The 13,715-nt window shown below is 46.6% G+C and overlaps 1 protein-coding gene across 1 annotated transcript in view; it reads left to right on the forward strand.

Annotated features, from left to right (window-relative positions):
- IPO5 (importin 5) overlaps positions 1-13,715 on the forward strand; it is a 187,478-nt gene that overhangs the window by 52,262 nt on the left and 121,501 nt on the right. Inside the window, exons 5-6 of the mRNA XM_063953056.1 lie at positions 6,769-6,865; positions 12,382-12,486. Coding sequence (XP_063809126.1) covers positions 6,769-6,865; positions 12,382-12,486 — 202 coding nt within the window. The remainder of the gene's footprint in view (positions 1-6,768; positions 6,866-12,381; positions 12,487-13,715) is intronic.

Raw genomic sequence — 13,715 nt, forward strand, 5'->3', positions numbered from 1 at the left:
GATCTGTCCACTTTTAGTAAACCACTTTTTTATTGTTTAAATAAGTTTATTGATATTTTGCTCCTAGAAAGAAAGATTAAAAAAAAGTAAAAAGGGAGCATTTTGTGAACAGAGCAATAATGAAATCCTAAAGAAGACCATTCATAGAGCTGAATGAAAGTAAATAGGCCCACCATACCCACTTATGTAATTGAAATTTGAGAGTGTAGTCATTATTTCACCAAGTATAGACTTAATACAGATGGGTTCAATAAAAAAATGTATTTTTATAGCTCCTACTTTCCTTACAACTGTGTCATGAAACAGCATAAGAAATGACTGCTCTGTCTTTCTAATGCCAACTTAAAACTCAGCCAAAGCCTTATGAGTGGTGTAATAAAAAAATTCTAATTGAAATAAAGTATTTTAATGTACTTTTATGCATAATTTATTTGATAATGGACTAGTTACAAAGGGGATTGTTAAACAGAAATGTATTTTAAATGTTACATGCACTCTCATATACAACATTCTATTATGGAATTTTTATTGCACTTTTTCCATGTTCCTCCTTCTAAAAACACTATTCTATAACATATACGGCACTCAGTTTTGTTCAATATTAAACGTATCCAAATAGTATTTCACAGTAAAGACACCTGTAATAAGTTACCCAGTCACCATGCTTATATAGATCTTATTGATCTTCAAATATATATTAGTTTGTACATACATATTAAAGTGATTATAAACAGTGCAGTACAAAAATAATGAATTTAACCGCCCCAATTCTTTTCACTTTAATTGTTTTTTATCTTTTGTTTTCAATACTGCAACTGTACATTACATAACAATTACTTAGAAAGGTAATCAGTCGCATTTATATATGTCTGTGTATGTATGTGTGTGTGTGTATATATATATATATATATGTGCGTGTGTATATATATATATATATTTCTCTGACGTCCTAGTGGATGCTGGGAACTCCGTAAGGACCATGGGGAATAGCGGCTCCGCAGGAGACTGGGCACAAAAGTAAAGCTTTAGGACTACCTGGTGTGCACTGGCTCCTCCCCCTATGACCCTCCTCCAAGCCTCAGTTAGATTTTTGTGCCCGGCCGAGAAGGGTGCACACTAGGGGCTCTCCTGAGCTTCTTAGTGAAAGTTTAGTTTTAGGTTTTTTATTTTCAGTGAGACCTGCTGGCAACAGGCTCACTGCATCGAGGGACTAAGGGGAGAAGAAGCGAACCTGCCTGCTTGCAGCCAGCTTGGGCTTCTTAGGCTACTGGACACCATTAGCTCCAGAGGGACCGAACACAGGCCCAGCCTCGGAGTCCGGTCCCAGAGCCGCGCCGCCGGCCCCCTTACAGAGCCAGAAGCAAGAAGAGGTCCGGAAAAATCGGCGGCAGAAGACATCAGTCTTCAACAAGGTAGCGCACAGCACTGCAGCTGTGCGCCATTGTTACTCAGGCACACTTCACACTTCGGTCACTGAGGGTGCAGGGCGCTAGGGGGGGGCGCCCTGAGCAGCAATGTAAACACCTTGGCTGGCGAAAATACACCACATATAACCCCCAGGGCTATATGGATGTATTTTAACCCCTGCCAGAACTCGCCAAAAAGCGGGAGAAAAGGCCGCCGAGAAGGGGGCGGAGCCTATCTCCTCAGCACACGGGCGCCATTTTCCATCACAGCTCCGCTGGAAGGACGTCTCCCTGACTCTCCCCTGCAGTCCTGCACTACAGAAAAGGGTAAAAAAGAGAGGGGGGCACTAATTTGGCGCAGTTCTAATAATAACAGCAGCTATAAAGGGAAAAGCACGTTTTATAGTGGTATTCCTGTCTATATATAGCGCTCTGGTGTGTGCTGGCATACTCTCCCTCTGTCTCCCCAAAGGGCTAGTGGGGTCCTGTCCTCTATCAGAGCATTCCCTGTGTGTGTGCGGTGTGTCGGTACGATTGTGTCGACATGTTTGAGGAGGAAAATAAGATGGAGGCGGAGCAATTGCCTATAATAGAGTTGTCACCCCCTAGGGAGTCGACACCTGAGTGGATGAGCTTATGGAAGGAATTGCGTGACAATGTCAGCTCTTTACGAAAGACAGTTGACGATATGAGACAGCCGGCTACTCAGCTTGTGCCTGTCCAGGGGTCTCAAACGCCATCAGGGGCTCTAAAACGCCCGTTACCTCAGATCACAGACACGGATACTGACTCCAGTGTCGATGATGAGGAGACAAACGTGACTTCCAGTAGGGCCACACGTTACATGATTGAAGCAATGAAAAATGTATTGCATATCTCTGATAATACAAGTACCACTAAAAAGGGTATTATGTTTGGTGAGAAAAAACTGCCTGTAGTTTTTCCTGTATCCGAGGAATTAAATGAAGTGTGTGATGAGGCGTGGGTTTCCCCCGATAAAAAACTGATAATTCCTAAAAGGTTATTGGCATCATACCCTTTCCCGCCAGAGGATAGGGCACGTTGGGAAACACCCCCTAGGGTGGATAAAGCGCTCACACGCTTGTCTAAACAGGTAGCACTACCCTCTCCTGATACGGCCGCCCTAAAGGAACCTGCTGATAGAAAGCAGGAGAATATCCTAAAATGTATATACACTCACACGGGTGTTATACTGCGACCAGCAATCGCCTCAGCCTGGATGTGCAGTGCGGGCGTGGCGTGGTCGGATTCCCTGACTGAAAATATTGATACCCTAGATAGGGACAGTATATTGCTGACTATAGAGCATTTGAAAGATGCATTTTTATATATGCGTGATGCACAGAGGGATATTTGCCGACTGGCATCAAGAGTTAGCGCGCTGTCCATTTCTGCAAGAAGAGGTTTATGGACGCGGCAGTGGTCAGGTGATGCGGATTCTAAAAGGCACATGGAAGTATTGCCTTATAAGGGGGAGGAGTTATTTGGGGTAGGTCTATCAGAATCAAATCCACATTTTTACCCCAGGTAGCTTCTCAACCTAAGAAGACGCCGTATTATCAGGCGCAGTCCTTTCGGCCCCATAAGGGCAAGCGGGCAAAAGGCGCCTCATTTCTGCCCCGTGGCAGAGGGAGAGGAAAAAGGCTGCAGCAAACAGCCAGTTCCCAGGAACAAAAGCCCTCTCCCGCCTCCGCAAAGTCCTCAGCATGACGCTGGGGCTTTACAAGCGGACTCAGGCACGGTGGGGGCCCGTCTCAAGAAGTTCAGTGCGCAGTGGGCCCACTCGCAAGTGGACCCCTGGATCCTTCAGGTGGTATCTCAGGGGTACAAATTGGAATTCGAGACGTCTCCCCCCTCGCCGTTTCCTAAAGTCTGCTTTACCGACGTCTCCCTCAGACAGGGAGGCAGTATTGCAAGCCATTCACAAGCTGTATTCCCAGCAGGTGATAATCAAGGTACCCCTCCTGCAACAGGGAAAGGGGTACTATTCCACACTATTTGTGGTACCGAAGCCGGACGGCTCGGTGAGACCAATTTTAAATCTAAAATCCTTGAACACTTACATACAAAGGTTCAAATTCAAGATGGAGTCACTCAGAGCAGTGATTGCAAACCTGGAAGAAGGGGACTATATGGTCTCTCTGGACATCAAAGATGCTTACCTACATGTCCCAATTTACCCTTCTCACCAAGGGTACCTCAGGTTTGTGGTACAGAACTGTCACTATCAGTTTCAGACGCTGCCGTTTGGATTGTCCACGGCACCCCGGGTCTTTACCAAGGTAATGGCCGAAATGATGATACTCCTTCGAAAGAAGGGAGTTTTAGTTATCCCTTACTTGGACGATCTCCTGATAAGGGCAAGATCCAGGGAACAGTTGGAAGTCGGGGTAGCACTATCTCAGATAGTGCTGCGGCAGCACGGTTGGATTCTCAATATTCAAAAATCGCAGCTGATCCCGACGACACGCCTTCTATTCCTAGGGATGATCCTGGACACAGTCCAGAAAAAGGTGTTTCTCCTGGAGGAGAAAGCCAGGGAGTTATCCGAGCTAGTCAGAAATCTCCTAAAACCAGGCCAAGTCTCAGTGCATCAATGCACAAGGGTCCTGGGAAAGATGGTGGCTTCTTACGAAGCAATCCCATTCGGCAGATTTCACGCAAGAACCTTCCAGTGGGATCTGCTAGACAAATGGTCTGGGTCGCATCTTCAGATGCATCAGCGGATAATCTTGTCACCAAGGACAAGGGTGTCTCTCCTGTGGTGGTTGCAGAGTGCTCATCTTCTAGAGGGCCGCAGATTCGGCATTCAGGACTGGGTCCTGGTGACCACGGATGCCAGCCTGAGAGGCTGGGGAGCAGTCACACAGGGAAGAAATTTCCAGGGCTTGTGGTCAAGCCTGGAGACATCACTTCACATAAATATCCTGGAGCTAAGGGCCATCTACAATGCTCTAAGCCTAGCAAGACCTCTGCTTCAAGGTCAGCCGGTGCTGATCCAGTCAGACAACATCACGGCAGTCGCCCACGTAAACAGACAGGGCGGCACAAGAAGCAGGAGGGCAATGGCAGAAGCTGCAAAGATTCTTCGCTGGGCGGAAAATCATGTGATAGCACTGTCAGCAGTGTTCATTCCGGGAGTGGACAACTGGGATGCAGACTTCCTCAGCAGACACGACCTCCACCCGGGAGAGTGGGGACTTCACCCAGAAGTCTTCCACATGATTGTGAACCGTTGGGAAAAACCAAAGGTGGACATGATGGCGTCCCGCCTCAACAAAAAACTAGACAGGTATTGCGTCAGGTCAAAGGACCCTCAGGCAATAGCTGTGGACGCTCTGGTAACACCGTGGGTGTACCAGTCAGTGTACGTGTTCCCTCCTCTGCCTCATACCCAAGGTACTGAGAATCATAAGAAGGAGAGGAGTAAGGACTATACTCGTGGCTCCGGATTGGCCAAGAAGGACTTGGTACCCGGAACTTCAAGAGATGCTCACAGAGGACCCGTGGCCTCTACCTCTAAGAAGGGATCTGCTCCAGCAGGGACCCTGTCTGTTCCAAGACTTACCGCGGCTGCGTTTGACGGCATGGCGGTTGAACGCCGGATCCTGAAGGAAAAAGGCATTCCGGATGAAGTCATCCCTACCCTGATCAAAGCCAGGGAGGATGTAACCGCACAACATTATCACCGTATTTGGCGTAAATATGTTGCGTGGTGCGAGGCCAGGAAGGCCCCTACAGAGGAATTTCAACTGGGTCGGTTCCTGCATTTCCTGCAAACAGGACTGTCTATGGGCCTAAAATTAGGGTCCATTAAGGTTCCAATTTCGGCCCTGTCGATTTTCTTCCAGAAAGAACTGGCTTCAGTTCCTGAAGTTCAGACGTTTGTCAAGGGGGTACTGCATATACAGCCTCCTTTTGTGCCTCCAGTGGCACCTTGGGATCTCAATGTAGTTTTGGGGTTCCTAAAATCACATTGGTTTGAACCACTCACCACTGTGGACTTAAAATATCTCACATGGAAAGTGGTAATGCTGTTGGCCCTGGCTTCAGCCAGGCGTGTCTCAGAATTGGCGGCTTTATCCTATAAAAGCCCTTACCTAATTTTTCATACGGACAGGGCAAAATTGAGGACTCGTCTTCAATTTCTCCCAAAGGTGGTTTCAGCGTTTCACCTGAACCAGCCTATTGTGGTACCTGCGGCTACTAGGGACTTGGAGGACTCCAAGTTGCTGGACGTAGTCAGGGCCCTGAAAATATGTTTCCAGGACGGCTGGAGTCAGGAAATCTGACTCGCTGTTTATCCTGTATGCACCCAACAAGCTGGGTGCTCCTGCTTCTAAGCAGACTATTGCTCGTTGGATTTGTAGTACAATTCAGCTGGCACATTCTGTGGCAGGCCTGCCACAGCCAAAATCTGTAAAAGCCCATTCCACAAGGAAGGTGGGCTCATCTTGGGCGGCTGCCTGAGGGGTCTCGGCGTTACAACTTTGCCGAGCAGCTACTTGGTCAGGGGCAAACACGTTTGCTAAATTCTTCAAATTTGATACCCTGGCTGAGGAGGACCTGGAGTTCTCTCATTCGGTGCTGCAGAGTCATCCGCACTCTCCCGCCCGTTTGGGAGCTTTGGTATAATCCCCATGGTCCTTACGGAGTTCCCAGCATCCACTAGGACGTCAGAGAAAATAAGAATTTACTTACCGATAATTCTATTTCTCGTAGTCCGTAGTGGATGCTGGGCGCCCATCCCAAGTGCGGATTGTCTGCAATACTTGTACATAGTTATTGTTACAAAAATCGGGTTATTATTGTTGTGAGCCATCTTTCCAGAGGCTCCTCTGTTATCATGCTGTTAACTGGGTTCAGATCACAGGTTATACGGTGTGATTGGTGTGGCTGGTATGAGTCTTACCCGGGATTCAAAATCCTTCCTTATTGTGTACGCTTGTCCGGGCACAGTATCCTAACTGAGGCTTGGAGGAGGGTCATAGGGGGAGGAGCCAGTGCACACCAGGTAGTCCTAAAGCTTTACTTTTGTGCCCAGTCTCCTGCGGAGCCGCTATTCCCCATGGTCCTTACGGAGTTCCCAGCATCCACTACGGACTACGAGAAATAGAATTATCGGTAAGTAAATTCTTATTATTTGTGTGTATGTATGTATATATATATATATATATATATATATATATATATATATATATATATATATATATATATATATATATATATATATATATATATATAATATGAGCCCAGCACTCACCATAGTAAGCTCACTTACCTTAATACATATATATTTAATCTAAAGTTAAGTTGTGTGACCATGCTTCTATCTTCTTAGGAATTTCCCTGGTATATTTGGAAATCAGCAACAACATTACCTAGAAGTGATCAAAAGAATGCTTGTACAGTGCATGCAGGACCAGAATAATCCTGGGGTAACTATTCACTTATATATAATACTCTACTGTTTCAGAAATGTAATACTTCACCGTGACGGCTTTATTTGGTTTTAACAAATTTTAGTACACATTAAGGACCTGTTTCTGTAATATGTAACCTGGTTTGAAAATGATTGTTCATTTTGTTTAGCTTTTTTTTAAAGCTGTTAAATTACTTCTCTAACGTCCTAGAGGATGCAGGGGACTCCGTAAGGACCATGGGGATAGACGGGCTCCGCAGGAGATAAAGCACTTTAAGAAAGCTTTGGATTCTGGGTGTGCACTGGCTCCTCCCTCTATGTCCCTCCTCCAGACCTCACTGTGCCCAGAGCGAGATGGGTGCACTGCAGGGAGCTCCCCGGAGTTCTCTGCCTAGGAAGCATTTTTGTTTGGATTTTTTTTCTACATTTGTACAGGAAGCACTGCTGGCAACAGGCTCCCTGCATCGAGGGACTGAGGAGAGAGGGGCAGACCTTCTTAATTGATAGGCTCTGCTTCCTCGGCTACTGGACACCATTAGCTCCATAGGGGGTGAACACAGGTTCGTCCTGGGCGTTCACTCCCAGAGCCGCGCCGCCGTTCTCCTCACAGAGCCAGAAGAAACGTAGTCAGAATACGTCTCAGGCGGCAGAAGCCTTCAGAGCTTCACTGAGGTAACGCACAGCACTGCAGCTGTGCGTCATTGCTCCCATACACCTCACATACTCCGGTCACTGTAAGGGTGCAGGGCGCAGGGGGGGGGCGCCCTGGGCAGCAATATAACACCTCTCTTATGGCAAAAGACAATATACATGTACAGGTGGGCACTGTACATGTATATAAAAGAGCCCCCGCCATTTTTTAATAACTTTGAGCAGGACTGAAGGCCGCCACCGATGGGGCGGGGCTTCTCCCTCAGCACTCACCAGCGCCATTTTCTCTCCACAGTACCGTTGAGCGGAAGCTCCCCGGACTCTCCCCTGCTTACACACGGTAAAGGGGTGTTTAAAACAGAAGGGGGGGCACATAATTGGCGGATAACTTAAATTACAGTGCGGCTGGGGAAAAACATTTTGTGTTGGTCTCCAGGGTCATTGCGCTGGGGTGTGTGCTGGCATACTCTCTCTCTCTCTCTCTCTCTCTCTCTCTCTCTCTCTCTCTCTCTCTCTCTCTCTCTCTCTCTCTCTCTCTCTCCAAAGGGCCTTAAAGGGGATACTGTCTGCAGAAAAGTTTCCCTGTGTGAAGTGTCGGTACACGTGTGTCGACATGTTTGACGAGGAAGGCTCGAATAATGTGGAGGGCGAGTGCTTGAATGTCATATCGCCGTCGGCAGCGCCGACACAGGAATGGATGGATATGCTGAATGTCTTAAATGCAAATGTCAATCTATTGCATAAAAAGGTTAAACAAGGCAGAAGCTAGGGATCAGTCAGGTAGCCAGACCATGCCTGTCCCTGTGGCGCCAGGACCTTCGGGGCCTCAGAAGCGCACCATATCCCAGATCGATGACACAGATACCGACACGGATACTGACTCTAGTGTCGACTATGAAGATGCAAAATTACAGCCGAAGGTGGCAAAAGGTATTCGGTACATGATTATTGCCATTAAAGAGGTTTTGCATATTACTGACACGAGGGTCACATGTATAAAGGGAAAAAGCCTGAGGTCACCTTTCCGTCCTCATTTGAGCTGAGCGAATTGTACGAAAAGGCTTGGGAATCTCCAGATAGGAGACCACAAGTTCCCAAAAGGATTCTTATGGCGTATCCTTTTCCACAAACGGATAGGATACGATGGGAATCTTCGCCTAAAGTAGACAAGGCGCTGACACGCTTATCCAAAAAGGTGGCACTGCCTTCGTCACTCAGGGCGGTCATCGCCAGCCTGGAGGGGGGGGATTGGATGGTGTCCCTGGACATAAAGGATGCTTACCTTCATGTTCTGATATTCCCCCCTCACCAGGCGTTCCTGACATTTGCAGTGCAGGACTATCACTACCAATTTCAGACGTTGCCGTTTGGGCTTTCCACGGCCCCGAGAATTTTCACCAAGGTAATGGCAGAAATGATGGTGCTCCTGCGCAGGCAGGGTGTCACAATTATCCCATACTTGGACGATCTCCTCATAAAGGCGAGATCTCGGAAGAAGTTGCTGGACAGCGTGTCTCTGTCCATGAAGACGTTGCAGTTACACGGCTGGATTCTCAATATACCGAAGTCCCAGCTAGTCCCTACAACGCGTCTGACCTTTTTGGGCCTGATTCTGGACACAGACCAGAAAAAGGTTTTTCTTCCGATCGAAAAGGTTCAGGAGCTCATAGCCCTGGTCAGGAACCTATTAAAGCCAAAAAAGGTTTCAGTGCATCATTACACACGGGTTCTGGGGAAGATGGTAGCTTCATACGAGGCCATCCCCTTCGGCAGGTTCCATGCGAGGACTTTTCAATGGGACCTACTGGACAAGTGGTCAGGGTCCCATTTACAAATGCATCAAAGGATCACCCTGTCTCCCAGGACCAGGGTATCTCTCTCCTGTGGTGGCTGCACAGTGCTCACCTACTAGAGGGTCGCAGATTCGGCATTCAGGACTGGGTCCTGGTGACCACTGACGCAAGCCTCCGAGGCTGGGGAGCAGTCACACTGGGAAGAAATTTCCAAGGTCTCTGGTCAAATCTAGAGACTTGTCTCCACATCAACGTCCTGGAGTTGAGAGCCATATACAACGCCCTGCGTCAAGCGGAGGAATTGCTTCGGGAATACCGGTTCTGATTCAGTCAGACGATATCACGGCAGTGGCTCATGTAAACCGCCAAGGCAGAACGCGAAGCAGAGTGGCCATGGCAGAAGCGACCAGGATTCTACGCCCAGCGGAAGGCTATGTAAGCGCACTATCAGCAGTGTTCATCCCGGGGGTGGACAACTGGGAGGCAGATTTCCTCAGCAGGCACGACCTGCATCCGGGAGAGTGGGGACTTCATCAAGAAGTCTTCGCACAGATCACGGGTCGGTGGGGTCTGCCTCAAATAGACATGATGGCGTCCCGTCTCAACAAAAAGCTAAAGCGATATTGCGCCAGGTCAAGGGACCCTCAGGCGGTAGCGGTAGACGCTCTGGTGACACCTTGGGTGTTCAGATCGGTCTATGTGTTTCCTCCTCTTCCTCTCATACCCAAGGTGTTGAGAATAATAAGAATAAGCAGGGTCAGAACAATCCTCATTGTTCCAGATTGGCCATGGAGGACTTGGTATCCGGAGCTGCAAGAGTTGCTCACAGAAGATCCGTGGCCTCTTCCTCTAAGGCAGGACCTGCTGCAGCAGGGGCCCTGTCTGTTCCAAGACTTACCACGGCTGCGTTTGACGACATGGCGGTTGAACGCTGGATTTTAGCGGAAAAAGGGCTTCCGGAGGAGGTCATTCCTACCCTGATCAAGGCTAGGAAAGACGTGACGTCGAAACATTATCACTGTATATGGTGAAAATATGTTTCTTGGTGTGAGGCCAGAGCTGCTCCTGCGGAGGAGTTCCAGTTGGGGCCGTCTGCTTCACTTCCTTCAAACTGGAGTGAATTTGGGCCTAAAATTAGGGTCCATAAAGGTTCAAATTTCGGCCTTATCCATTTTCTTTCAAAGAGAATTGGCTTCTCTTCCTGAAGTACAGACTTTTGTGAAGGGCGTGCTTTATATTCAGCCTCCCTTTGTACCTCCGGTGGCGCCTTGGGATCTTAATGTGGTATTAAGTTTCCTCAAGTCACCTTGGTTTGAACCACTCAAAACAGTGGAGTTTAAATACATCACTTGGAAAGTGGTCATGTTGTTGGCCTTAGCTTCTGCAAGGCGGGTTTCGGAATTGGCGGCTTTATCATATAAAAGCCCATACCTGATTTTTCACGTGGATAGGGCAGAGTTGAGGACGCGTCCTCAATTTCTGCCCAAGGTGGTCTCATCCTTTCATATGAACCAACCTATTGTCGTGCCTGTGGCTACACGGGACTTGGAGGATTCAGAGTACCTGGATGTGGTCAGGGCTTTGAAGATTTATGTGACCAGAACAGCTAGGATCAGGAAGACTGAAGCTCTGTTTGTTCTGTATGCGGCCAACAAGGTTGGTGCTCCTGCTTCAAAGCAGACTATTGCTCGCTGGATCTGTAACACGATTCAGCAGGCGCATTCTTTGGCAGGATTGCCATTGCCTAAATCGGTTAAGGCCCATTCCACTAGGAAGGTGGGCGCCTGCCCGAGGGGTCTCTGCACTACAACTGTACTTGGTCGGGGGTCAAACACCTTTGCAAAGTTCTATAAGTTTGATACCCTGGCTGAGGAGGACCTCCTGTTTGCTCAATCGGTGCTGCAGAGTCATCCGCACTCTCCTGCCCGTTTGGGAGCTTTGGTATAATCCCCATGGTCCTTACGGAGTCCCCAGCATCCTCTAGGACGTTAGAGAAAATAAGATTTTACTTACCGGTAAATCTATTTCTCGAAGTCCGTAGAGGATGCTGGGCGCCCGTCCCAAGTGCAGACGTCTTCTGCAAGACTTGTATATAGTTATTGCTTACATAAGGGTTATGTTATAGTAGATCGGGTTTGAACCGAGGCTATGTTGTTCATACTGTTAACTGGGTAATTTATCACAAGTTATACTGGTATGAATCTTGCCCTTAGATTTACAAAAATCCTTTCCTCGTACTGTTCATCTCCTCTGGGCACAGTTTCTCTAACTGGGGTCTGGAGGAGGGACATAGAGGGAGGAGCCAGTGCACACCCAGAATCCAAAGCTTTCTTAAAGTGCCCTATCTCCTGCGGAGCCCGTCTATCCCCATGGTCCTTACAGAGTCCCCAGCATCCTCTACGGACTACGAGAAATAGATTTACCGGTAAGTAAAATCTTATTATTCGGTAAATTCTAGATATATGTACTTAAATGCCTAAGGGGGTATGCAATTAGCTCCAATCATTTCGGAGATAAAGAATTAACTCCACTGAGTTTTTAATTAGGGTCGTTTTTGTCCGTTTTGAGGGCATTTTCGACAATGCCTTTTCACTTTAAGTGAAAAGGCATTGGTGAAAATAGCCTGCGTTTTCGCCAATCCACGTGTTTTACGCCCCTGCTGCAATTTTCGCCTAGATGAAAATCCAACCCTGCTATTGCGTAGGGCCAATCCCCATTCGTCCTAAAAATAACGAAAATCGGATCTAATTGCATACTTCCCTTACGCTGTAAAATCCACTCTTCCCTTTCTTAAAATTCCCCAGCATTTACGCACGACACACATTGGTTAAGTGATAACAGGACTCCTGAAGCTGCACTACCTCCTTTTAATTGTTGCACCTCTAGGTTCTGTGACAACTCCTTGTAGGTGACTGCACTGGCATTGATGTGAATTGCCTGGCTTTATGACTTCTACACTTCATCCGTTAGTAGCTGTTCAGTTTGTGCTCAAATGCTTTGCACAGTGTACTTCTGATCCAATTCAGTCTGTTACTAATGATGTGTTTCTGGCATATATTCTTTATCATGCTGTTCTTACCCCTTATAGATCAGGACACTGTCTGCCAGAGCTGCTGGTGCATTTGTCTTAGCCAATGAACACAATATCCCATTGCTAAAGCAATTTGCAGACCTATTACCTGGAATCTTGCAGGTAAGATCACAGTGAAACTTTTTTTGAATTTGCATTTGTATAGTCGAAAATACCTTTAGGCCTTCACGCTTTAGGTTATGGTTATGTAGAATGTTTTAAAATGTTTTCTCTTTTTGTTCTCATTACCTGTCAGTAGTGAATTATTTTAATAATTTGAATTACCTGTTAATAAGTGACCTAATAAAAAGAGAAGTCTAACGCTATGAATTTTCTTACACATTAAAGTCCAATTGGATTCTTTTTTTTGGCTTTTATTCTTTGCTACCACACAGATTAATACATAACGTGGACAATTCCATGAAATAGACATACTGACGCTCCCATAAGCACTGGGTTTAGTGGTGCAAAGCAACTAAAGTCCCGGCAACAATGCGAAAACCAGTACACGTCACATTTCAGGCCAACTCGCATTTAAACGCAGTCACTGCATCTCGCATCACCCGCATGGCCAAAGTTGCCGCACTGATTTGGCCGGGTGGATGGTTTTGTCCGCAATTGAATATCAATATCAGGGTTAACGTAATGGGAATAGGACAGTTTAACAGCCATAAATAATGGTCTCTCCTTGATATGGTTAAATTGATACGTACAGCAGTAAAGTTGATTCTGGAAAAAAAAAGAAACGCTGGATTATTCAGATATTGAGATGATACCTCATAATTCAGTTTTATATTAAAGTTTACAGTGCTAATTACACACTTGGGGTTTGAGTTGCTTTATTACAAAATGTGCCCAGGTTACACAAATTGAAACAGTTTTACCACATGTATGTAGATGTATCACCAGGATGTCCCCATTACACTCCAAACTGTGTTTCATTTAAATCCAGGGAATGTTTGTTCCAAAATAATGCAGTAATTTGCTAAACTAGCCAACTACATCAAAGTTTTCCCTTCTGGCCAATCCCTACATCGAGTCACAAAAACATGAGAATTGCTCTGCATCCTCTGCCACCAGCTACCAGACCTCACTCCATAAAAAAGCATAGTCTGTATAAAATCTGTATAATTACTAGTGGCAGTTGAGTACTCGTGGTTTTTGTGAGTCAGTGTAAGGACTGGCCCAAGGGGAAGACTTGAGTTGGCCGTTATGTAAAGTTGAGATACAGTATTGACACTGTTCATTTGTTCATCACTACATAAGTCTTGTAAAAAAAAAAAAAAAGAAAAGGAGTTGGTCATTAGCCCTGGGCATGCCACTGGCATTAAACTTTTTTTTTTTAAACTAGT

This window comes from Pseudophryne corroboree, chromosome 2, assembly GCF_028390025.1.
Source record: "Pseudophryne corroboree isolate aPseCor3 chromosome 2, aPseCor3.hap2, whole genome shotgun sequence".
Classification (NCBI taxonomy): Eukaryota; Metazoa; Chordata; class Amphibia; order Anura; family Myobatrachidae; genus Pseudophryne; species Pseudophryne corroboree.